This window comes from Anomalospiza imberbis, chromosome 4, assembly GCF_031753505.1.
Source record: "Anomalospiza imberbis isolate Cuckoo-Finch-1a 21T00152 chromosome 4, ASM3175350v1, whole genome shotgun sequence".
NCBI lineage: Eukaryota > Metazoa > Chordata > Aves > Passeriformes > Viduidae > Anomalospiza > Anomalospiza imberbis.
The window spans coordinates 28,506,781-28,533,076 of record NC_089684.1 but is presented as its reverse complement, the minus strand read 5'-3'; the positions used below and the strand labels follow the sequence as shown (position 1 = coordinate 28,533,076).

Genomic DNA, 26,296 nt, shown 5'->3' with positions numbered 1-26,296 from the left:
ATTGCTGAACTGAGGCTTGTAGGGAAGATGCAGCACCAGAGTGAGTATTGGGTTGTGGCTGCAGTCCCATGTCAGTCCTTGAACCAAAGGTCATGCTGGTTCTTCTGACTACTTGCGGACCTGGCCCTTTGGACTTATGGTCCCTTCAGACCATAGTTTATAGGATGAGGACAGGAGCACTGAGCTGCCTTTCATTGCATGGCAGGCAGAACAACCTGAGATATGCCCCAATACTGAGGGAACTGAGCCTGCATAAGTGTGTAAAATAGCCTTGACTCGGGACTGCATTTATCTTCAGGCTCTAGTTAGGATCCTTACGTAGCCCTATCAGCATATATGATGGAAATAAAATAACAATGTCAGTAACCAGAGAAGTTCAGAATTTCTGAACCAGCCTATTCAGAAAACACCAAACAACAACCAGGCTCTGGCATTTGTTTTGAGGAAACTAAAGCAAGGCATAATCTGGAAAAATGGAAGCAATCACTATAGTTACAAATATCTATTTTCTAATCTCTTTTAGACCTTGCTTCTCTTCATCCTGATAGCATGTTGGTGATAAATGATAGCAGGATCATTGAACAACCCTGAGTACTGCTATGAATGGAGCTGATGTTATTTGCTGCTGTATTTTCAGAATTTTTTTTCTTTATTCTTTCTTCACTTTCCTTGACTTGTCTGCTTTCCTCTGTCTTTCCCACCCGTCTCTTTTGGTTTGAGAGCCACATGGGCCTCTTGGAGAAAGTGTTGAAAGCCTGTACTGATCACTTAAAGAATTTTCAACAGCTCTAAAAGAGAGGAAAAAGGTCTTAAGTTCCTTTCTGACTGGATGTTGTAACTGCTTTGTATTGTGAAACACATGAGTGTAACTCTGCTTCAGCATCCGTGTGTTGCTGGGGTGCCATTCACAGGGACTGCCACCCCTACAAAGTCCCTATGCCATGTGATGGGGGATGTGGTGCAGAGCAGGAATGTTTGAGGGTCTGATCTCTTCATCAGTGTCTTTCCAGGTAAAGATTTGGAGGAAATGGATTTATTAACACAAAAGATACATTTGTTTTCTCTTCCATGCCCTTCTCCATGCTTTGTGTTTCTTGTATCCCTTTTTCTCTTTGTTTCTCAAGAAATCTCCATAGCAACCTCCCTGCTTGGAGGAGGAAAGAAGCCAGGCTAAGAGAAGCAAGAGAGAGGCAGCCTGTGAAAATAGCCTGGGTGTGTAACAGAGTTGTAGCTTTACCTTTACTAATTCTATTCCTGAAGTAACTGTTTGGTTTGGGCTGTTACCGAGAAAAAGAAGGATAAGGTGTGTGGTGGTGCCAGGGAGATCCACAAGAGGTAAGAATTACATCCATGCTGGTTTGGAGAGCCCTGGAATCCCTAGTCCAACTTCTTGCTCAGAGCAGAATTGTTGTACATCAAATAAGAGTGTGATAAAAGGGAGAAGAAAAAGAACACCACTCTCACCATCAAACTAAATTAAAGAGCTGTATGCAAGACCTCAAAAGCACAAAAACCCTTTAATTTTGAACAAAATTCCCTTGCAGGAGCAGGGTGATAGAGAAAGGCAGATGTGAATTTGTGCACAGCCCACCCTGGGGAATAAAGATAAGAAAGCAACCGTAAAATTTCCTTCCCAGCTTTTGGGCGAACAGTGACACTGAAGGTAGGACTGGGAAGCTGCTGCTGGAAACAGTGCTCAAGGCTGCCTGGGGTTTGGGAGTGTCCTTGCCCAGGGCAGAGCAGCCCTGCTCCTGTTGCCCAGAGCCAAAGTTTGTGAGAAGGCTGCGTTGACTCCTTTAGAGAGGTGACAATTCTGACTCCAGCACATAATTTCTGGGGACATTAAAGGCTCCCTAGCACTGAATCCACATCATGCATGTAGGTTAGCAGGAGGGAGGGTGGAGACAAAGTTGACTGAAACACCCAGTGAAGGGCAGAAAACCTCATGCAGAGAAGCAGACCTTGGCTGCAGGAACCCAGAGTGCAGGAGGTAGGGACTGTCTTTCCCTGTGTGTGTGGTGCTGGAGGAGGTTGCCAAACATTTCACTGCCGTATTTTACAGCTATGCTGTGAGTCAACAGCCTGTTCGGCTTACTCTAGATTGCCAGGCCAGCTGCTGTATAATCCCAGCCACGCTGATAAATGGAAAATACAAGCCTAGGGAAATCTGACCAAGCCTTGGTGAAATACAGTGCAATCATTCTGTGCCTTGCAGGCACATGCAGACATGTTGTGATACCAAGCCCATGCAAGTGGAGAGGTTTTTGCCTAGAGGTTCATGCAGCTGACACACAGCAATACCACTTGTGGCAGGGGCATGGGTGTAATCCTAGGACAACCCTGGAGCGGGGGGGGCAGAGCAGATGTCCAGGCCCTGTCCAGTATTTGAATGTAATGTAGGAATGCAACTGAAGGATTTGAGTGTCTACAGGGCAATGTAAGGATAAAAATAAAAAGAAACCTCTTGTCTCAGCCTTGTCTCCTACTCCCTCTATCCATGCTTCTCTGTGGCTTCTGAAGGATAAAATACTGCTGGTGGAGAAATCATCACATCCTTTGAAACTGCCCCATCCTTGATATGTGGCTGACAGCATCAAGAGAGCCTTTTAGATAACTGAGAAGTTGATCCAGTCCAAGGCCATTAAGGAAGATGCAGAAAAGGAGCTGTAATTGTTGCCAAGGAGAAAATATAACTGCTTAACTTGTGACAAAAACAGCCATGGCTCAGGGTTATGCCAAGCTGACCTGGATGTGTCCCTCAGCTTCCTGACTTGAGGAAGTATTGTGGTGTATCTGAATGTCCTCACCTATGGTGGAAGGGCTTTCAGATGATGGCATTCATACAGCAGGAGCACAAAGATGCTGCCAAAAATGATCACTGGGAAGGGCAATACCAAGGTTTGTACATTCCTAGAGGTGGGACGATGCAGAGTATGGGCAGGCTTACCCAACAGAGCCAAGCTCTTCACTACTGATAACCTCCAGCCTCCTCATTTCCTGCCTCCGTCCTGTCTGCTCTGTTACCCTTCCTGAAACAATTAAAGGTGGGGAAAGGAAACAAAACCCAAAAGCCCTCTCAAACCACTGTGTGGGCTTCAACTAAGCTTTTTTGTTGGGCTGGAATAAAAGGTTTCCTGTAGGTTCTCTTTATTTATTTTGCATAGCTGTTTTAAATTGCATTTAAAGAAATTTAAAAAAAAATCTTTGTAAGGCATTTGTTTTGTTTGGAAGATATTTCAGTGGAGACAGTGTTGGCTGTGTGTTTAAAAGTGAGAAGGGGAGATATTGTTTAAATGTTGCTTTCCAGCTCTGGTGTGCCTTACATAGTGCTTTGTTCAGTGTGAATCTGGATAAATAACACATTTGATTGAAACAACTGCCACAAACTCCTGCCTGTGGCTTTGAGGTTCAGTAAAATTGCAGCAACTTTGTTTAATTCTGATAATAAATGCAGTTTTATTTTAGAAACATGATGTTTTGTCATGTCCTTGGCTGGCACAAGATACATAGAAATAAAATAAATTCTCATTATTTACCAGCTTCACCATGGTTTGCGTGCATGTGATGAAAGGGATGGTGATGTAGTAAGCATTTACAAAAAAGGGAATTGCTCTATAACCCAGGGGTCCTGGACACAAGCCATTCTAGGGGGAGGTGAAGCAAGGATAATTTCCAGGACTGTCTCCATGTGTGACAGATTCATCAACAGGCATCAGAATAATTTTATATTTGATCATGTTTTCTTGTTGCCACTGGTGAATAAGGATGGAAGCAGAAAAGGCTGTTCATAAAATGTCTCATGTCTGTCAGCAGAGCCTTTGGAAGCTTTTTCCTGTACTGCTCTAAAGGTGGGGCTTTTTTTGCAAAAGGTCCTGTCTCTCAAGACTCCTACCCTAGTCTGGAAGAGCCTCTGCTGGGTGTGTTCTGAATCTGTCAGGCTTTGTGTCTGCTAGGATGGTCTCTTGCGTAGTTGTGTGGCTGGTCTTTAAAGTTATCACAGTGGGTGATAGAGTTGGGTGGTGACAAGGCAGGGAAGACTGATGTGATGTTTTCCCCTCATGGATGTGTTGTGTTCAGGGACCTCTCAACACACTGCTGAAGCTTTCCTGTCCCTTTTGGTTTTGGAGCAAAGACCAAGACTGAGCTGGTTTCTAAATTTGGCTCATGTTGGGTGTCCCCTGCAAGGCATGTGCCAGAATCCGTGTGCGAGAGAGAAACGAAGGAGGAGGGGGTGAGCACCTTGCCCTTAGGTAAGGAATAGGACAGTGGGTGAAAAAACAGTTTAAAGTTGGTGTGACAAGGTGCATTGTAGGCAGATTTTTAGGAGCTGATCTTCCACTTTTTAGATGGCTCATTTGCTTAATTCTAGTCAGCTCAGTGAATTAAACTTTTTCGCTTCACCTCACTTAACTTCTGTGCGCAGAGAGGCCTAAGCAATTGATATGACTTTTGCTTTTTGTGGCTGTTATTTTCTCAGGCGTGTTTTTGATTACTGTTGTCTCTGTTGCAATTGTTTGTTCTTCTGCAAAAAGGGTGCAAAGCAATCATACACTGTATATATTTTATTCCTTTGTCCTCACGTACATCAGTTTGAAAACAAAAAAAAGACAGAGAGGAAACTGAGAGAAGCAGGGTTCCCTCCTTGTAGACTATTCTCCTCAAGGGATGGATTCTCATCCATCTCTTAAAAGATATTAAAACCAGAAAAGCAATATGTTACTTTGGATTTTCCCTGGAAGTAACTTATTTACAGATTACAGGAGAGTTGTGTCATTGAGCAGCTGAAAAAACAGCGATGCTTGTGATACTGCATCTCTGCCATTTCTGTGCTTGGCTTTTGACAGAAAGCCTGACTTGCCCAAGGTGTGATAATATTCTGGCACAAGACACGTGTGTTGTTGCACACGTGTGACGTAGATCTGCAAGCCAACAATGTGGCATAGTTTCACCAAAGTAACTGTAAACCAAAATCCTTTTTTCCTCCTCATTTCTGCCTGTAGCAGTAAACAAACACTTTGGATTTGATTTCTGTAACAATATTATGATGTGCCCATCTTATTACAGGCTTCTTCTGAAGCCTCAAGGAGTAGCAGCTGACGTGTTATCTGCAGCCTGTGTACGGAGGTAGTGGTAGGGCTGATTGGCATGCTGTCTTCTCCGTGTCTGCTGGTATTAGTATTCATATCAAAGAAAGCTGTTTGGTTCCCTTTCTCCTGGGCAACTGCAGGAGTCAATCACTGCTCCCTGATGTGAGTGGCAACAAAGAGAAACTGTTCATTGATTCAGAGCAAAAGAGCCCAAGTGGGTGCTTTGATTTCAGAGAAACTCTGCCCTGCAAGGGATCTGCAATGTTAGACTGCCAGTGTTTTCGCAAGTTTTGTCCAAATTGTGACTCCCAAAGTGTTTTGGCAATAGAGTGAAAGACAAGCAGGCAGGCCTTATGGATAATTTTACATGAATAACTATGACTTATATGTGCCAGTGTAAGACCTATGATTCCACTGTGAGAGTCAGACCATAATTAAATATCTAACTCTGTAGTGAGGCTGTGCTGGTGGTAAATGGGGTATTGACTTCTGACTCGTATTTTGACTAAAACTACAAACACAATGTAAGGACTTCAGCAAATCCCAATGCCTATGGTGGTAATGTATTCTGTAAATCAATAATATATTAGTAATAAAAATGACCAAAGCATGCATCCATTAGGAATTCATAATAGAAATTTGTTTAGGTTATATAGTGTATGTATTGATTGCTGCTATTTAAAGATGAAGTATAGCTTTGAAGCAGAGTGCTTATATATGTAGCTGTCTACATTTTAAATTCATTTATTTTTAATATGAGGATGGACTTGATAACATGGGAAAGTACGTATGAATAGAAGTCAGTATTTTATATTGCAAAATGTTATGGGGATATAAGTGTGCTGAGAAGCCACAAGTAGATGTCTGATGTTTCTGAAACCTAAATCTTGGACTTCAGAAAAATAATAAGCAATATATGTGGCAGCCACTATTTACAGCTCCAGGCTTCCAGGTAGCTTAAGTTTTTCTTGGCTTGTGCCTTAACGTTGAATTGCTTACCTGTCCATTTTGTGGTAGAGTGTATAATGTAACTGGATGCAGTATAGGAATGATGTGTGTGTATGTATATACATATATATGTGTATATATATGCTGCTTTGCCTGACTGGCAGGGACAGATCTGGGGTACAGAGCTGCCTGCAGAACACAGACCTTGCTTTTCTTCAGTGCTGTTGGCTCTCTGCAGCTCCCACAGCTGGCACCAGGGGCGGCACAGCCAGAGATGACTCGCAGGACAACACCAGGGTAGGGAGCACCTGCAGCACCATGTCTGGGAAGTAGGATTTAGGGAATAATGCCCCCCAACCCATCCCAGTAACATCACACCAGGCCCCTACACGTCTCTGATGCTGATTTAATATTGTAGGGTGTACACTAGCTAATAACATTGAGAGGCCAGTTAATATCCTTTACAGAATTACACTAATTTATTATATAGCCATAGTGGAAGGCTATCTAATTAAAGGGAAAAAAAACCCAAAAAACCCACCCAAGACAGTCAAACCTACTAAACATATAATGTCATACCTACACTTTCATCCATCCTTCTAAACTTTGGCTGATTATTCCAGGTCCAGTGCATCTACCTTGTTATCTTCTGTAAGGATGAAGGATGGAGAAAACAATTCACATGCCATAACTGCAGTCTTTGTCTCACTGCAGCAAATAAAAAATGTTTTAGATTTCACTGATTATGGTTCATTATGAAAACAAAGCAAGCCTCTGACTGAAAATCCCATCTGTTGGTTTGCATGAAGCAATTCCCTTCCTCCTCCTTACCATTTTTTATTCTTGGCCATTCAAAGAAGCTGTCCTGAAACTTTTTTTTTTTTTTTTTTTTTTTTTTTTAATGTTTACAACCACTAATGGCAGTATACAAACCTTCTCTTTGTGGATAAGCTCAGCAGCTCTGCATAAGAAATTACTGGAGGTTTTGTATTGTTTGTTTGGGTTTTTTGTTTTGGGATTTGTTGCTGTTGAGTTTTTTAGAGTGGAGGCTTTTTTTGGGTTTTCTTTTTTTTTTTTTTACTTGAAGTTAATAAATTCACTGAGTTCCATGCAGCTAAATGCCCCTTTCCTCTTTCTGTTCTCTTTCTCCCAAGTTTACATAGATCCTTAAAATAAAAAGAAACTCCTATGATCAACAAGCCAGACTGTTTGCACAGTAGAGATCTCACACAGTAATTTGTGAATCGGGCATTGGTGTGCTCCAGGAAAATACTCAGCCATGGTTTAGGTACTTCAGCTGATAAGGAACAAATCACATATATATAAGTAAAGTGTTACATGGAAAATTGCTCACATGGTTAAAAATATCACTTTATTTCTATCTCCATGTATCAGACTTCAGCTTCCAGATCTTTGATCTTGCTTGCCTTTTTCTACTAGATTAAAGAGAAATATCTTCCCTTGGTAGCTGCCTGCAGACTAGAATAGTCTTTTAGACCAGTTAAACAGACTAAGTAATTTTGGTGGCTTACTTGTTAAACTGGCTTTCCAGGCTCTGCTTGATTTTTTTTTTTTTTTTTTTTAAGTTCTTTTGCAAACCCTTTCAGTTTCTGACAAACCGTCTGAAATGTAGGGTACCACAATGTGTACATATTCCAAGAATAAATGGTCTCATTAACACCATATGCAGGGCAATTTCATCTTCCCACTTCTACTTATTATTCACCTCCTCATACTTGCAGAGATCATGTTTGCCCTTTGAGCTACTGCATGTTGTTCAAATTGTTATCAGTTATGGAAACAGTCTTGTTTCAGAGTGACTGCTTGTAAGTCTGTGGTCTCACATAATGAGCACCTCTTGTACTCTTACATGGACTTGTATTTGTCTGTGTTCATGCATGGTCTGCTCAGGTAATGCATAGATCAATCTGCAAAACCGATAAGGTCTGTGTCATTATTTAACATTTCATCAGTTTTCGCACTGACTGCAAATTTGGCAAGCTCTGAGTTTATTTTCTCCCAGATCATTGACAAGTATGTTGAATGATTATGGACTGATGAGGTTCTTGCTGAACTTCCAGAAATGCTTCAGTTGAGATGACAGTTCCACATTTGCATTAGTTTTTGAGAAGCAACAGCTAATGCATTTTTCCTGTATGCAAGTGGGCTTGTGTTCTGTTTTCAAGCCTTTTTTTTTTTTCATGCTCATTAGTAGCAAAGTGCCAGCCCAGAATCAAGCTAAAAAACAGCAGGGGGATTCCTAAGAGGGTTTTGGGGTTCTTACAAACTCCCATTCTTCAGATTGAAAAATATTGGGTGTTTTGCTATTAATATCTTTCCAAATATCTGCTAGAACAGAAAGCATCTCTTTATCACTGTGAATGATTAATATTTCTGTTTGCCACTTACTAAATACAGATTGGAGAGAGTTACTGAAAATTTGTAGGGAGTTCAGTTTGTGCTTGATAGTTGGTTGTCTTTGACCCACAAACCTTACTAGTTTAAAAATACTGACACTTCTTTAAAAATTCTGCAAGCATTTTTTTTTTAGTTTGACGGTCTACAGTTATTTCATTAGTATTTTGAGCTTTTAGTGCTGCATGTTTGTGTTTCCAAACTGTAATTTGTACTTGTTAACTGCACTGCTGCTTGCTTTTTTTTTTTTTTTTTTTTGTAAGTGAGGGTAGACTATTTAACAAAAGAAGCCATTTCTCATGATTGTAGACTTGGGGGTTTTGTCATGTGGAAACAGACTTCTCAGTATACTGTCTGCATTTTTAATCTTAAATCTTCCTCTCTGTTAAATTTTGTGCTAAATATTTTAACCTGTTAGGAGCTATCCCGGCTAAAACCCTCAAATATTTGTGTTACCAGTCAGGACTGTGATCTTTTTTCCTTACCAAGTAAAATTGGTTTGTGTTTATTTGCTCATAGACGCCTTTGTGTTTGTTGATGCTGGTGGTTTTGGTTTTGTTTGTTGTCGATTTTTTGGGGAGTCACTTTTTGTTTGTTTGTGGTTTTGGTTGGGCTTCTGTTTGGGTTTTTTTTTGTCTGTGATCAACACAATCAGTAAGGGCTAATATTACGGTGCATCAGAAAGATTGGCTCAACAGTAAACTTGTTCAGTGACCTTTTGCCTTTTGTATTTTGCCCAGATTGTTACTCCTTGAAAAACTGTGGAGTGTGGAGTTTCTTTTTTTTTTCTTTTTTTTCTTTTTTTTTTTTTTTTCCCTGCACAATTTGAGGAGCCCCATTACAGCATAATGGGGCACATTAGAAGAATTGTAAGTAGAAAAATGTGACTTATTTTATGAAGGTTTTTCCTTGTTCTCCAAAAATTCCTTTGGAGGGACAGTGGCAACATAATTCTTTCCTAAAATATGAAAAGGGAGCAAAAGATGATGGAAATATGTAACAATTTTATTCTTAGAAAAAGAAGACAATTCTAAATGTGAGGTATAAATAACTATAGAAGAGCAATAGCTTGAAACAGGTGCAAAAGGAAATGGATATTATAGATAGAAGAAAAAAATGCTTGAAATGGATCCTTTGTTAGATATAAGTCAGATTCTATTTAGAAAGTGCACTTAAATGTACTGCAACATAATTACATTAGAAATTTAATTAATAATCTCCCAGAAAGTTTTCTGAAAACCTTTCTCCAGTGCTTTTCTTTTTTCCAAATTGAAAGAATCCTTCAAAACCCTTTAGGGGCAAACAGCACAGGGGATTTACCAAGTGCTAAGCAAGTGCTTGGTTTTCCAAGAGCCCTTTCTGTGCCCTTCCTCCTGAGCATCCTCTGGTGTCATAGCAGTACTGGGGCTTGAAAAAAATCCTGCTCTCTTTGACGCCTTATTTATAGGGGAAGGAGGAATGGACTCTTTCATCAGGTTATTTTGTCAAAAATATTTCTTTGCCTTTGGGCTCACTATCTCTCTCTGATTAGACTGGGCAAATATATCCTGGTTTTTGCTGGCAGAGAGATCAGCAAAAGATTTACTTCTTTCAACTACCTCTTGAAGGAGGACAATTTGAAACAAGTCTAGTGATTATGTTTAAAAAAAAAAAAGCTAAAAGAGTCTTCCATCCATCACAGTTGTTTGCAGTGGTTTTCTCCTGAAGCAACTTAGATAATTTTTTTCAGCCATATTTTCATTGAACTGGTGAGCATTGTGCCCTCAACTGTAGCATCTGCACCTGTTTTTTACCCATGCTGCATGACTAGCCTTCTGTGTGTCACTGTAGCTCCTGTTCCTAACCTGCACACATTTCTTCTTCTCTTTAAAGTGTCCTTTGGGGCACAGACCCTCATTTTGTTCAGTCATGCACGTGGGTGTCTGCAAAGGAGCCCTTCAGTTTCCCATAGAACAAGTAATGAATCATGATATCCAGTGCTTTAAGGACTTCTGTAAAGCAGGGCTGGCTTTTAACCAGTATGAGGTTGGTGTTTTGCTTTTGTTTTTTTTTTCCTGAGCACAATGTCTCTGTGACTACTCACACTTGTTATTGCTACTTTTTAAAATGCTTATTTAGGCTATTGTTAACCACTTTGAGGGCTGGAGTGGAAGATTAATAGAAACTTTTATCCTGGGACACCTCCACAGCTGGTGGGGTGTGGGAGGGCAGAATTCAGAGTGTTGTATTGCAGATAAAAATGTAGTAAGGTGAATTTGGCCACACTGTTGTGCCCTGGCTGCCCCGGATTTGCAATGGGAGTCCTGGTGGTACCACAGGGTAGCATCCCCTCCCTACTACAAAGCCCAGAAGCTCTCAGCTGTTCACAATACTTTTCTGGGAGCAGTTGATAAGTCCAGGGCATTTCTGGGAGCCTATGGCTGTGCATTATTTCAGATTCTTTAATTTTTTTTTTTTTTTTTTTTTTTAATGTGACTCACATTGAGATGGGGACAGCATTGCATGCATGTAAGTATTATATCAACACACACCCATTTCTAGCTATATAGTCTTTCTGGAGTAATATTTGCACAGGTTATACTAGGTGGTAAAATAATTAAGCACAGTGCTTGCTGTGAGCAGGTGGGCACAATAGGAAACTTCATCACTCAAGATTATAGTTGTGTTTCCTAGAAGGTGAATCGTTTTCTGGAGGTAATTAATTAGTTTTAATGTTGTGCTACTTTCTACTGAGGAGAAAGGGGTACTACAGGCAAAAATATGTGAATTCCTTGAAAATCTGCTTTTACTTCAGGTATATTTCTCCCTGGAGCAAGTGTGCATGTTTCAGTTCATTCCCCAAATTTAATTCTCCTACTGTTCTTTATTTTTAAGATTGAGGGGAAATAAATAAAGTTGGCCACTGTTCAGATGAATGTAAATGCTTCTGAAAAGCTCTTTGAAGCTGCTAGTAACTTCAGGGTGAAATCCTTGATATTTTGAGGTCAAAGGAGGAGGAGGAGTAAACGTCATAGAGTTTGGGAGTCATGATTCAGAGGACTGCAAAGAATGGCTTGGCACAGCCTATTTGTAATTCTTGTTAGTGTATCAGCAAAAAAGGATCTTGGATCTCATGCCGGTGTTCCTGGGATGGAGTTCATATGTGGCATGCTATGGAAGACCTCATCCAGCAACTGGGGACTGGGTTATTTTTGTAGATTACTCACAGGTAATCTACAGTAAGAAGCGCCCATTGGTTTCTCAGAATTCATTAAGGGACTCTAAATGTCATTTTGCCATGTAGAAAACTACGCTTGCCATTTTGCTTGTTTCAAATGCACCATGCCTTTCTAAAAGTTTAAGAAGTGCATATATATAAAAAACATAGTGGAATGCAATTCTGAGAAGTCAGGATCTTAAGGTAGTCTCAGACTTCTTTATAAAACTTTCACAGTTATGGCTAGTGGAAAGAACAAATTCCCTGTTGCTATTTATGGCAGAGACTCAAAGGAGCTCTGATGGCTAAAACACAAGAAAAAATCAGTTATTAATGATCTGTGATTTAGCCATATTGCTTCCTTGAGATGGCTAGTCTTTGAGGTCTGGGTAACTTCTTGTAAAATGAACACTAAAGGTGTCATTTTTTTGCCTTTGATGTAAAGCAATTGTTTTAAATGGTAAATATTTGGGGGCCCAGATTTTTCTACAGATATTTGAGTGTTAGGCTCTAATACTTTGGTAGAAATTCTTTTTTTGCCTGCATGTCTTTTTCTCTGGACAATTCTCCACATTTCACATGGTTCTCCTTTCTAGGCAGTACAAACTTAAAAACAGATTTACTGCTCTGATAAACAAGTCTGTAAACAGCACAAAGTAATCTCCACTCTGCTGTTCATCATTTCTGTAATAATGCAGATATTTCTACAAGAGCTTTAATGTTCCCCTTCAGAGGCTTTTCAGGGAGCTGTACATCAAAATTAAAAACTTTGCGAAGGTATTTCTTGCTAGGAATCTATTATTTGCAGCTCTTCAGCAAAACTCCAAATACATCCAACCTGTCTAATTTTCAATAGCCTTAGAAGAATTGCTGAACCTGCTGAATTCACCAGGTCTCTTCCTGACTTTTTTGTTTTTTGGGGTCAGTTAGTTACTTTGGTGTGGTTTTATGTTTGAGGTCTCCCCCCTTCTCTTTTTCTTTCCTCCCCCCCATTTTTTTTCACCTATTGTGAGATAAAATTCATATTTGGGCTCTGTTTCATCTCCAACTTTTGAGAATGCATTTGTGTCTTGGCCTCCTCCAGTTATCCTCGTCCTGCTTCCTGTAGCCCAGGGCTGCCGCCTCCCAGTTCCCAGTGGTACAAGATGCAGAAGAGCACTTGGGAAATATCCACCTGGGCCACCACTAAATCCTACTGAAGCCCATTCTAATGGCAAACCTAAAATAATTCTGCTGGTAACAGGAAAGCTATTCTAGCTTTGTGTTATTTTAGAAAGGGTATGAATTTAAGCTAGTGTTTTAAATGGGAACAAAAACAAACTGTAATTTTAAATGAACTTACTATATAATATGAAATCTGAAAATTATTATCAGATTATTTTTACTTAATGTTCTTAGGCTAAACCCTTGATGCACATTTATCTGTCTCTATGATTATACCCGTTACGGTGGTTTATAAAAGTTTTTATATGAGATTAAAGATTAACCTTACTAATGGCTACAATTAAAACCTACACTGGAGTAATTTGAAATGGGGCAAATTCTGTTATTACTCAAATCCTACTCACATCACTACATTAACTTGTGCTGTATTAAATTTGATATACCAAGGCTGTTCAGCAGTGTCAAAGTCAAAGCTTCTCTGATTTGAGGGTTTTTGTTGAAGACAGTTGAATGCCTATTGTAACAACAGTAACTTTTGAGTTGGGTACGAACTAAGTGGCATGTTTTTCCTTACTAAGGACCTAGTAAAATTTGTGGTGTGTGGATTTGTAAAAAGGATTGGTCCCTGTGGCTCAGAACCTAATGCTTCTTTTATTGAGAATACAAATGTCTAAAAGTTATGGACCAGGATATAAAAGCTAGATATTTTAATAATTTCACTGTTAGGCTGCAGGGCAAATTTACTATAAGGTTTCGTTATAGAAATTAAGCATCACAGTGCAAGGCTTTAAACTCCGACACTTTCCTTGTGTGTGCACAGCTTTCCTACCCTTGAAAGGTAATTCACGTGAAAGAAGCCTGTAAATTTAAAGAACGTTTGTACCTAAGTATCTAACGTGTACCTTTCATTACAAATTAGATGACCTGCTGCAAAGGAAAAGATACTTGGGAATGGCTTTTTTCCTGTGATAGGGCCTAAATATTAATGCACTTGCATTCAACATCCCCTTGGAGGCCATGTTTTATTTGTCTGTTGTTCTCAGCTTGTTGCTTCTGCTTTAATTAAATTCATTAAAATGACATTTAGCTCAGGCTGGGACTATGCTTCTGACCTCTGATTTGAAGGTAGGTTGTCATGTTTTTTTGAAAAGCACTCTAAATTCAGCCTCTCTTCCTTCTAAAAATCTTTTGCTTTCTTCCTATGACTTAAGCTAACCTTTTCTGAGCTGATTCAACTCTATCAGCCCAGAAGAAATCCCCCCTTTCCCTTCTGCCCCTGCTGGTTTAGTTTCTTGGTGAATTATTGACTTGCCCTGCCTCATAAAGGAGTACAGCAAGTACAGAGCTGGAAGCATGTCTAGCAATGGAGCCATGGATGGAGATAGGAAGGTTTGTTTTGGGGAGGAAGCAGGATCCCTTTTCCTTTCGACAACACTCTGCTGGCAGGTGCACTTACTCCAGAGCACTGCCTCTTCAGCAGCTTGGAAGGGTGGTGACCCTTGGTGATGACTTGCTGTGGTGTAGAGATCAGCTTCAGAGGTATTCACCTCTCCATGAGGGGGAAATAGGTGAGGATGAGGCCTTGTTGAAAGGCAAGTTTGTTGCAGTTCTCGGAGTTTCCCATCACTCACTAATGAGACAGCAGCCCCTGAGTTCCAGAAGGTGGGAACGGAGGAGGAGAAGGGAAGTGCAGTATTGCTGGTGCACTACGTCCTCCAACCGGCCTGGTTTGGGTCTCCCTGGCTCAGGCTGTCTTCACACAGTACCTCAGTCACCTCCTTCTGTCAAGCTTCTCCAATCAGAGCTACCATCTTGATTCTGTGGTTTTGTTCTTTTATCACTTCATTTTCTTCTCTCCCAGGGCTTTGCAATGACCAATTTCCCTTGTGAGCACTCACCCCAAGTGCAAATGCATCCATTTCACAGTTGCTGTCTTTTTCTCGTGATCTTCCACAGTAAACTTTGCCCACTGTCTGTGAGTTTCTTTTCTCTGACAGATTCTAAGATAATCTAATACTTCTTACTCATAAGGAAAGCTTCTCTGTACTTTGAGTACGGGTTTGGGAATGTAAGGGGAGAGAATAAGGATATTTATCAGCTGAGCTTGGCAAAGAGATGAGGAATATTGGTGGTATGAAGAATGAGCAATAGAATTTACCCCATGATGTAGCTGTCTGGTGCTTAATCCTCTGGCTGCTGTCCCTGGGCTTCTTGGGCATCCAGAGAGCGGTGGAAAGAGCCAGCTGTTTGTCCACCACTGTTTTTTAGGCATCTTAGATGCCTAGAAATGCAGAAAGAGATCTGCCATGGAAATAAAAGGTGCTTTCCATGAGGTTTATACATTGAGACAGAGATTTCCTTCAGAGATATTCAGTTTAGGACTTGGCTAGGTTTTGGAGTTTTTTGTGCTCCTGTTTGTATCCACAGTTGTGTCACCTTGGAAAATTCACTGATTATGTGTGAATTTTGGCAATCCCTACAGAAAATCCTCTCTATGTTTGCGACAACCTTCTGTGAATCCTTTTAATTGTGGGGGAGAGCATCAGGTACAAACTTACAGATGAACATCTCCTCTATTTTCATTCATAGAAGCTGGGAGCAAATCCCTAGCAGTGTCCCTTGCGTGTTATATAATGGAGATAGGGTAAGCATTTTATGGAACCTGAAGATAGTTGACCTCAACCTTCACATAAACAGCCCAGGGAAATGTATGAGGATTTTCTATTTTTTAGCTCTTCTTTAGGTTGCTTTGGTGGGGTGTTGCCCAGTGTTCTGTTTCTCTTCTGTCTTTTTTTGTATACTCCATCCCACCATGTAAAAAGATGCTCTTTCAGTTCGTGAAGTCTGCTTATCGCTGGCTGTTTGCTGGCTGAGGGGGATCGAGGTGAAGGTGACCAAAAGAAAGTTGCAAATTGCTTTTGATGTCATCTGTAAAATAAGAAAGCCCAAGATGATCTGGGAGGATGTGGGTATTTGATTCATGTGGGGAAACCAAAGCTGAAGCCACATGCTTCACTTTCTGAGGATGCAACTAATTCTCTTCCTTTCCATAGCAGATTTTAGAGTGCTTAATGGAGGAGATAAGATAATGTTCCCATTTTGATAGATGAGACAGCAGTCAGCTGAGGCACATAGAGGAGAGCTGGGAATGGGGACCAGGACTGTCCAGCCTTGCACTGCTGATGGCTTCGGCTCTTTGGCCACACTGGCTGCCTTCAGTCTTCAATTCTTCCCTGGGGGAGCTGGGTATGGATGTTGCAAGCATTTGCTGCAATCTCTCGGCACCAGCCTTTGTCTGTAGGATTCACCTTTCTTTAACCCCACTGTAGGCGGAGAGTAGAAGAAAGGCTTTTCCACCCTGTCAATCTAGAAAAGACAAAGTTGGTTGTGTTTTTAATTTTTTTTTCTTTTTTTTTTTCTTTCTTTTGTTTTTTTTTTTTTGTTATTGCCAGCATCTGTAGAGAAAGTGGGGGTGAAAGAATGGTATTTCCATATTTGTATATTTGTCACAAGATTTCAGAGAACTTTGGACCAACCAAGCTATTTTAAGCTTGTCAGAACTTTTTTGTGAAAATACTGGGAAGTGGGGATGTTGGATGCTTGAGAAATGTTTGTTGTCACCATCTTTAACTCAAGGTTGTTGAAAGGCAAGCTTTCTACTAATACTGCTTTTGAGATCAGACGCCAGGCAGAATTTGGATTAAGGAAAAGAGAGGCAGAGAAGAAATACTGAGCAATGTCTGGATTCAAACAATTTATGCACTAAGGAGACTTATTCTATCCTAACAGGCAAAAGTAGGGCCCTGGTTTAGAAAAGTACTTCAGAATGTGGAGTGAGCCCTACAAAGCCTATTGACTCATTGACTGAAAGGGATTTCCACTCCTACCCACACCTGAGTAGGCTTGAGAATAAGAGGAGGGGGACTTTTTTTATTATTACTTTATGATTTTTCCCCACAGAGCCAAGGGGAACTGTGGGAGTATTAAATACTGCAAAATTACAAACACAGAAGTATTCTTCCAAATTACTAGGAAACCTCTTCCCCCAGCATGCTCTGTTTGCACTTGGGAACAGTAAGTCAGATACTTAGCTGGGCAGACCAAATCATATACAGAGCTTGTGAAAATAATTATCTCTCCAATTCCAGCTTTTGTTTCACGGCCCTTAAATATGCACTGAATTTTTGCACTGAAAATTCTGAGCCAGAACATGATTTTGCTGGGAAAATTGCATATAAAACCTAATTAAAAGCATCAACCCATACTTTTCTTTTAAAAGTACATCTACTACCATCATGCCTCTGAATGTAACAGAGCTCAACAAGTCTCTAGCAGCCAAGGAAACACCTAATTTAAAGGCTATTTCGGCATTTGATTAAGCACACAGTGATAACTACAAGCCCGTGCCCTGCAGGCATGACAAGAGGCAATTATGTTCTGAGGTCAAAAGCGAGGGGGAGAAAAAGCACAAGATTTTGATGACTTACTTAATTTTCCAGCTCCTGAAATTAGCAGAGACAAAGGAGTTCTAAATCGCCCAGATAAAATCCTGTCATTATCTGTTGCGTTTTCACCCTCTGCTCTCACTTTGCCCTGCAGAAGCTCTGGAGGATTATTTTCCACCAAATGGCTGCACTTAAAAAACTCGAGTTGGCACACATTTAAACGTTAAAGAATTTGAAAAACACTCTTTTAAAGTTCTGTATTTAGATGGCTGTCTGCACATAGGATCCTGGAAAAAGACACCTGTTTTTCAAAGTAGTGAGCAGCCATCAGCTCCTCTTGACTTCAAGCCAACAATTAGGTCACTTATTTAGGAGATTAAATAAGAAGCTCAATGGAGACTGTGAAGATAGGGAGCTGCTCAAAGGAGAGAGAAGTGTATTAATGAACTAATACAATCGTGCTGTGTCTTTCACAGATGGGCTTTGATGTATCTTGTTTCACAGCAAAAAGCAAAACATCTTTGCTCCTTACAGGAAAACCAGTAAAAATGATTAAGTAAGATTATCATATAGGGGCACAACAACAAAAAATGTGTTTACAAGGAGATAAACAGCCAGGCTCTAATCTCCCTTCAGAGTATTTATTGCAGATACTGCAGTAGGGAAAAAAAAAAAAAAAACATGCAGAGCGAATGATTTGGTGGTCAATGGCAGGATGGAAAACATGTGTCTATTGCTTTAGGAGAAAGCATGATAGGAGATCATGCTGTATTACAGTATTCAGCTGCTTCTAGTTTTTCCAGGGTGTTAAATTTTTTATGCTTTTTATCCAGAATATAAATGTAAATGTTGACTCCATGGTACCACAGGGAAGTGTCTGTAAAGTGAAAGCTGTCTTTCTTAGAGCAAGCAGTCAAGTGATTATGTGAAAGGCAAAAAGGTGAATTCCAGGAAGTTTAAAGCTGAATCTAGAAATGTTTGCATCTGTTCAGAGATTCTTTACTGGAGAGTAGAACATGAGCTGTTATTTTGGGGAAGGGTTGTTCAGCTTTGGTTTGGGGTGTTTAGGGGGCATCCTTGGAATTGATATGCATCCAATTTTAGTAGATCAATGCTGTAAGGTCTCATGTACAGGAGACATACTCATGATACTAGAAATGTGTTCTCATTTGAGGTAGAGAAATATCTTTAATGATTTTGTAACTTGCTGTTAGTAATTCTTAATGTCTTATTTCCAGCAAAACACAAGAGTTAAGGTTAGTTGCATTTGTACAGTATTGCTGTTTGACAAATACACCAGGTTTGTATGGGTGAATTTTCAGGCATTTAATTTTTGTGATTTTAAGCAGGGTTTTCCTCAGCCTTCACATGTTTAATGTCTTTCTTTGATATAGAATAGTTACTGACAAAAACCCAAAACATAGGAATTAAGAGCAAAAATACACTTTCTGAATTGTGTGGCTCAGATGTTTTATATTCTGTAGTGGGAACTGTAAAAAGTAAAGTAGTATTACCAACTCTCTTTGCCCTTTGTATATAGCCTATGTTAACCTTCCTAAGAAAAAGATTGAAATTGCCTAAGGACTGGGCAAAACCATAGCTCCAAACAGCTAATATTGCCTGTAAACCTCATTTTGTCATTTTTTTGGCAGTTAGCAGGAGTCATCTAAGCACATGGCAGGAGGAGGGAGGGCCCTTGGCCTCAGCATTCTGCCAAAAGCTGCTAGAAACCTTCTGCCTCCCATGTCACCAATCTGCTCAGGTTTAGCACAGAACAGGCTTGAGAGGAGAGCTCACCACGGCTCTTCTCCAAAACCAGAATACTGGCATCAGAAGTTTTTTGGTCAGCACTGGCCTTCTGCCATAGAGTCCAGTGTTTGACAGAGCAGAGCCTGCTGCAGGCTTCTGTGGACAGATCCCTGTGAGCAAACTTAATACCTCTTGAAGTTGTTTTTAGGGCAGGCTAAAATTGCTGAGCTCTGCTGACTCTGCCTTTCTGGCTGGTTTAACTGTTCTATCAAATGTTCTCTCTATCATTGTCCCATCCTTCCTCCACTCACCTCCGCCTGACCAGTGATATCAAGCCAAGGGTAAGAATGAGGCAGTGCACCTTAGAGGTTCACGCTTGTCCTCCTCATTTTCCTCCTCTTGTAACAGGAGAAGCAGGTGGCAGTGAGAATTTATTGCATTACACAAATGTATGGTGCAATATGAGCCCAGGGCAAAACCGTTTCTCCAGTCTCAGGGAAGGAAGACATCTCAAGTGATCCAAACCCTAAAGCTGTGCTAACTGTGCAAGCTCTTATTCAAGAATAAGCAAACATCTGTCTTGGGAGTTTGGCAATTAGTCCACAACTCTGGCACACCAGTGGGGGTCTGATATCAAAGTAATACCTGCAGATTTACAGAAATTGGAATCTGAGAATCTGTCCAGTGATGCATAAATGAGACAACTGACAATAATGGAAGGATTCATGGAAGTTAATGTGTTGGATTGCTGCCTGACACACAGGGCAGCCTTGATATAGTCAAATGGTTTTTTGAGAAACATCAGTAAAATCTTCCTTTCCATAAGCAAACTTAGTGTGCATGTACCATGGGGAAGTTTTGTGGAACAAACCAGCAGAACATTGGATGGGATTTTTGGTTTAGGGGGAGAGTATTTTGGTGTTTTTATAATGGGGCCAGGAGGAAAGGGAGTTGTTGAAAAATGCCTTGTATCAGATGGGCCATGGATCTACTAGAGTCTTAAACCTCTCACCATCACATAGAGACAGGCTTGGGTTGTATGTTGAGTTTTCTGGTTGAAAGTTTACAAATGTAGCTGGGAGGGCACATCATCTGGAAGCCTTTATGGTGTGGGCACATCATCCCTATATCTGGAAACCTTTATGGTTCCTTTCATTCTTGTGGAGTTGGCTTTCATTTCAGCTTGTGACTGGTGTGCTAGGCTGAGAAACAAGTATTTGGTTCCTAGCATCACCATGGATTTCCCATGAGATCATCTGGAAGCTGCAAAACCCTTCTGCGGCTGAGTTGAGAAAGACAATGTGTAGCTACTTCATATGGATATTTGGGGATTAATAGGTACACGTTCGTCAAGCTGTTTAAGATCTTTGCATCAAGGAGGCTGTAAAGATGGGAAATACAATTGCTTGTTGTCAAGTGGCATTGTTTACTAATACTTTAGGGATTTGTTTTTAAGGCATCTCAAAGTGTGTTTCTTTTTTTTTTTTTTTCTTTTGCAAACTGTAGCCTGGATTTCTTTTAAAACAGGTAAGATTTCTGAGAGCTCTTTAATTTCACAAGTATTTGCCAGCTATTTGACCATCTAGGCAGATCAGTGCAAAGCTAAGACTGAACTTCAATCATCTGGTGTCGCATAAATTGGCCTTTCCATGGAAAGTATCACTGCAGGGCCCAAACTTTGGGATGGTTGCCAGAACCTGCAGGCCATCCCCAGGCATGCTGCAGGCTACAGCAAAAGCCATTAGGATGACTTTTTCTAAGGGCTAAGAAAAGGACCAGGAGCAATACAGATGTTATTACATCTGCTGTAGGACAGGTGCAATCTTGCTGAGCAGGTGGGTTCCTGGTTCTTGGATTGCTTGTTGTCAGGAATTTTTCTTTGCTTGTTCAAGTACAATGCAGGACTGTAATTTTATATATCAAAGCCGAATAGTTTTTCTCCTGGTAAGTAGGAATAATAACAATGCCATAGTTGTTATTTGCCCGTTTCAATAAGGGATTTCTAAAGCCCTATATAAAAGGAATCTATAACTTGTTTCTAAAATGAGAAAATCAAGTCACTGAGTGGAGTAGTGATTTCTCTGGGCAGCCAGCAAGCTAGCGACCAGACCCCGTTTCTGCAAATCTTATCTGAATGGTACCGAAACTGTCTCAGCACAGCATGTGGGTAAAGCCTGCTGCTGAACGTGATTCCGCTTTTAATTTTAGCCTCGGTGTGGAAAGCCAGTGTTGACTGTGTTTCTGTGTTAATCCTTGCAGCTTTCAGCCGTGCCCCAGTGCCCATGGCTGTGGTCCGAAGGGAGCTGTCCTGTGAGAGTTACCCCATCGAGCTGCGCTGCCCAGGAACAGATGTTATCATGATCGAAAGTGCCAACTACGGCAGGACTGATGATAAAATCTGTGACTCTGATCCTGCTCAGATGGAGAATATTCGCTGTTATCTGCCAGATGCCTATAAGATTATGACTCAAAGGTATAGTACTTAATATTCTTTGTTTGCTGACTGTCAATTTTTTAATCCGGAGTGTACATGCCAGTTTGTGTGCGTGTTTGCATGAGAAAATGCAGGTGCTTAGTCTGGATGTATGTGCACAGAATTACAGCTATCATTGCTTAACTGTGGATTTAACTGAGTGGGTTTAGCACCATGCAATATAAATAACATTTCCTGTAAGTACTGCTCATCAGTCATTTGATTCTCCCTGTGTCCCAGTTTTCCCTCTGAAATACCTCAATATCAAGGCTCTTAATGAATGTAGAAGTGAAATCTTTCTCAAAATGCATATTCACTAGTTCTTGTGCTGTGTTCAAACAGAAGGCCAGTAATCTCCTTGAAACAATCAATATTTTGTGTTCAGAATAACATTTACAGTTTTCAAAATGCAGAGAGGCATCTGCATTCCTCCCTTGTGTTGCCAGGCTTAGTTTTAGGGAATATCTGAATTTCTAGTCAAGCATTGGTATTCTCATTGATGATTTGCTAAATTTCTCAATAATAACCGTAGCTGTTAAGTGTGGCTGCCGCATTTAGAAATGGTAACTGAGATACAGTCGGACATGTAGACAGACTCCTGTCTTGCTTGCAGAGCCAGGGCCTAACAGTTTATTCCAGTATAGAGGTATCTTGGTTATGAAAAGCCTTTTAAATGTTGCTGAATTTTTAAGGATATTTTCTGGCACAAATGGTGGTGTGGGAAGGATTCATAAGTCACAGCTCTTGACATGTCATTGAATTCAGTAATACATTCCTAATGCATGAAAAATTATTTAGTGCATTTGACTGTTAATTAGTAATAGAGATTAGTATTTCAAGGTATTAATAGTGGCATTGGCATAGGCAAAGTGTTGCTAATTGATGTCATGACAACATGTGTTTGGGTCCTAACAGTGACCTCATGGCTTAAAGCAGTGCAGAGTTTTAACGGAGCATCTTGCTGTTGTTTGCTGTGAAATGCTTTGCACTAAAATGGACTGGTGTGAGCAACATGAGTTGCAGACGTGTTTCACATGCTAACTGCTATTTTTGACCTTAGAAACTGCTCTATGTTGAGTATTTAGGTCTCAAAATATTGAGAAGTCTCGTGACAAATGTCCTCGCTGCTGCATGTGGCTCCTCTAAAACTATTCTTTAAGTTGGACCTCCTTGGGTAGCTGGTTGAATTTTTGTTTATAGAGTTGTGTCAGCTACGTTTTCGAGAGAAGTGGGGAAGGATAGCAATGTGCCATCAGCCAGTCCCTTGGATTCCATGTGGTTTTAGTGGAATTACTGTAATTCTCTGTTCAGGTTGTTAGTGGCTTCAAGCAGAAACCCTTAATCCTCTGCATATTGGCAGAATAAAGCTGTGTCATCCCCTTTGTGGCCCATTACAGAGTACAAAATATTAATATTTTTATATATCTAAATTTATTAGTGTCCTCTAGGCTGCAGCTCCTGAGCCAAATGCAGTGCTCTGCAGCCTTCTGGTCAGTCCCTACTTACAGCAAGTCTGCAATAAACATTGGCCCTTGGGTCAGGGAGGGCACACAATTGTCTTCTGTGCCCGTGGCACTGCAATGAAAAATTCTGGTGATTACTCACCTCCAGGTATCATCAGTGCAGGCTCAAATGGCTTAGCAGAGAGTGAGCAGGGAGCATCTCTGTGGCAAAATATCTTTGCTTTTCCATTTGGGCAGCAGAAAATGGTGCTGAAGAGGATGGTCACTGAAGGGGGGAAAAGATGTGCAGTCCTATTATTGGGTACTATTGAGTTTCTTGAAAATAAATATAAGCCTGATGTTAAGACATGTAAAAAAGGAGAAAATATTCTACTTTGCATTTTTGTCAGTCTCTTTTTTTTTGAGACTCCATTAATTCAGAGAGTTGAGACAATTTAAAAATAAAGCCATTAAAATGAAATATGCTCTTAAGATGCAAACCAGTCTGTCAGCTCACAGCTCTGAGTACACTTTACAGCTGAGCCTCTGAAAAAATAGTTTAAAAGGAAAATTGTGACAGCCTAGTAGTTGTGGCACTAACTGTGGCATTTTCTTCTGAAAACCTGTACCTTCAAAATTAATCAATCAAGCAGTATTTGGGTGGGTTTGCAGATGAATACAGGCTCTAACACAGTGAGCTTGTCTTTGCTAATGCTGCAGGGTGGGGGAGCAGCTGCTGGGAACTGAAGATTGTCATGACAGTGAAACCTGCATGGTAATTGAAAGTGTCTGTGTTTGGAAAGAAAAGTGGTATGTGCAGAGTGTGCTTATTGTGCATTGATTAATTATTGCATTCATAAATACACAGTCCCCTTGTAGTCTCTATAGGAAGTTGTCTCACTACTGGCAAATTTTAATCAGCAACACTGCACGGTCAACTCAAGACTCATTCTGGCGTGGCTGTAGGGAGGGAGAGAGGGAAAGATGGGAAGGAAAGTGTGTGTGAGACAGAGGTGGTGCTAGTGTGTGAGCTGAGGCTGTGAATGAGCAGATTTATGGTAGATATTAGTGATTGCTCCCCCAGCCCACTCCCACTGAAGAAAACCTGAAATAAAAACCCCAAAATCCCAACAGCCTGAGATAGCATGTTCCTTTCTTCTGTATGCTTATATAAATTAATTTTTGCAGATGACTACATGAGGTTATTTTGAAAGGGAAAGGCATGAATCTTACGGTGTGTTTGTGGAGCCCCCTAAGCAGAGGGAACACAAGGAGTTCTTGCTGCAAGTATTGCCCTGAAACTCTCTACAATCTTGGGAGTATTGCTTGAAGTAAAGGCCATTTAAACAGCTTGTAGGGAGCTATTTTATAGGACATTAAATCTCTGAGGCCTGTTTTAGGTTTTTCTTTTTTATTTATTTTTTTTTAATTTTGCCATCTCCTCTTTCAAACATCTGAGCAGCTGTTGTCCGTAACAGCTCAGAAAGTGTGCTTTATGAACTGAAGTTTTTATGATGTGATTAGAAAAAAATGTATTTTGTAGCATGTTTGCTTTGGAGAAGCATCTTTGCAAGGCCTGCAATAATTAATTAAGTTTTAACCATGCCCATTGTAAATTGTGTGCACTTTACCATGGGAGACTTTGCGATGGCCTACCTTGAGCAACTGTGCCACAAAATTAACATATCATCCATTCCAACAGCCAGGGTTCTCTATGAGCAACGGGGAAAAGTGTCCTCCTATTCCTGTAAGAGTTGCCTTTGTTTTTATAGTGTTAACACAGTTTAGTGTATTAAAAACAACCTAAAGGAAAAAGGGAAAAAAATATCTTTTGGTGTGCTCTCTTGAATTTCCTGTTGATGCTTCCCACCAAGGAAGCATCCTGGGTTGAAAGCAAGGGATGGAAGAAGAGGGGAATCAGGTTTTTGCATGTATGTTCACAGATCTTTGTGCTGTCAGTACCACCTTTGCATTTAACTTTGAAGTTTGGAACATTCTTTTCCATAGATTTTAACCTCAAATGTTGAAAAGGGTAGAGGGGAGAGGAAAGTCAAAGCAGGAATAATAGGAAGTATCTGACATGTAGGTACACATACTCAGAGCACTTTGATTTTTTTCCCTAAAGGCAAGAGCAAGGCTTTCCTTTTGCTTTTTGGATCCTTGTCTACCCCAACCATTTTCTGCTACTCTTAATCTGGAAGAGGGAAAGGAGGGATGGAATAATGAGGCAAAATGACAACACCAGAAGGCAGAGCAGAAGAGACGGGAGAAATGTTCACAGGTCTTAGCAATTTTTCTGAAGATCAAAGCAAGATTCTTTCTGCCCTAGAAGACATGGAAGGCTCTTGCTGGGGAACTCTCATCTCTCTCAACAACCAGAGAGCTCAGTTTACAAAGTAGGCAGTGTTTGCCTTTTGCCACAGCAGAGCCATGAAGAGCTCTTGTATGCTGCTCTTACCACTTCTGGCTTGGGGATGAGGGCTGCTGAAAGCTGCTCAGCTATCTCCTCGCTTTTCCCCAGGCACAGCTGGGAGGTACTAAATGTCCTGCTGGGCCTGCAGTAGCTTAGCTGAGCTAATTTCCTTTAGGTTTGAATCTGATCTGCATGGCTTGCCCCTGTGGTTTCAGTGTTGACATCACTGATGAAGATTGCAGGTCAAGACTTAAAGGGGAAAAAAAATAGAAAAAACTGCAAGACTGCAGGAATGTAAGACTGTGGTCAGCTGCTCTTAGATTTCCCTTTAGTTTCATCAGAGGGCCTAATCTTTTTATGTGAGAAGGGTCACTCACAATTCTCTTGGTAGCTGGAGGGATGGTAGCAGGCACTTTGCACAGCATAGGGAAGAATAAATAAATTGAATGAAACAGCTTGCATTACACTGCAAAGATTTTTCATCTCCTGAAGGGCTATTTTGCTAATGTTTTTGGTTGATGACCTGAAAAATACAAGAGTCTGAAATGAGTGTCATTATTATTGTAATAATATTGCATCTCATAGCGTGCTGTTATTGATGTTTTCATCTCCTGTGATTTTCAAGACACTTCTCAAATGTCAGTGGTCTGCACTTGCATTGGGAAATAAAGAGGCAGGATTACCTGTAATTTACAGATAGGATCATTCACGTTGGTCATTCATAGAATGGAGGCTGGTTTTGAACAGACTAGTTTTGGGATGTTCTTGTAGAGTCATGTATACTAAGTAGCTTGTTGCAGTGCGTGTGGGAAGGTGCAGAGGACAGGAGAGCTGCAGACCTGGAGGCTCTGTACTGACAAGGCCATCAGCAGGACTCAAGGGGAGGCTTCAGCTGAACTGTAGCACACTTGTGTCAGGTTCTACAAAATTAATGGCATCTTTCTTAGAAAACAGCCCCCTGCTT

At 40.6% G+C, this 26,296-nt stretch overlaps 1 protein-coding gene across 28 annotated transcripts in view; it reads left to right on the top strand.

Moving 5' to 3' along the window:
- The window catches only part of ADGRL3 (adhesion G protein-coupled receptor L3), a 490,120-nt gene that overhangs the window by 206,591 nt on the left and 257,233 nt on the right, over positions 1 to 26,296 (top strand). For 27 of the 28 annotated variants that reach the window (XR_010998235.1, XR_010998234.1, XR_010998236.1 and 24 more), the window contains 2 exons: positions 20,511 to 20,531; positions 21,264 to 21,477. Coding sequence is in view for 25 of the 28 variants with exons in the window: in XM_068187649.1 (XP_068043750.1) it covers positions 20,511 to 20,531; positions 21,264 to 21,477 (235 nt within the window). In the remaining 3 variants the exon portion in view is untranslated. The remainder of the gene's footprint in view (positions 1 to 20,510; positions 20,532 to 21,263; positions 21,478 to 26,296) is intronic. The other variant, XM_068187632.1, reaches the window with a different exon arrangement.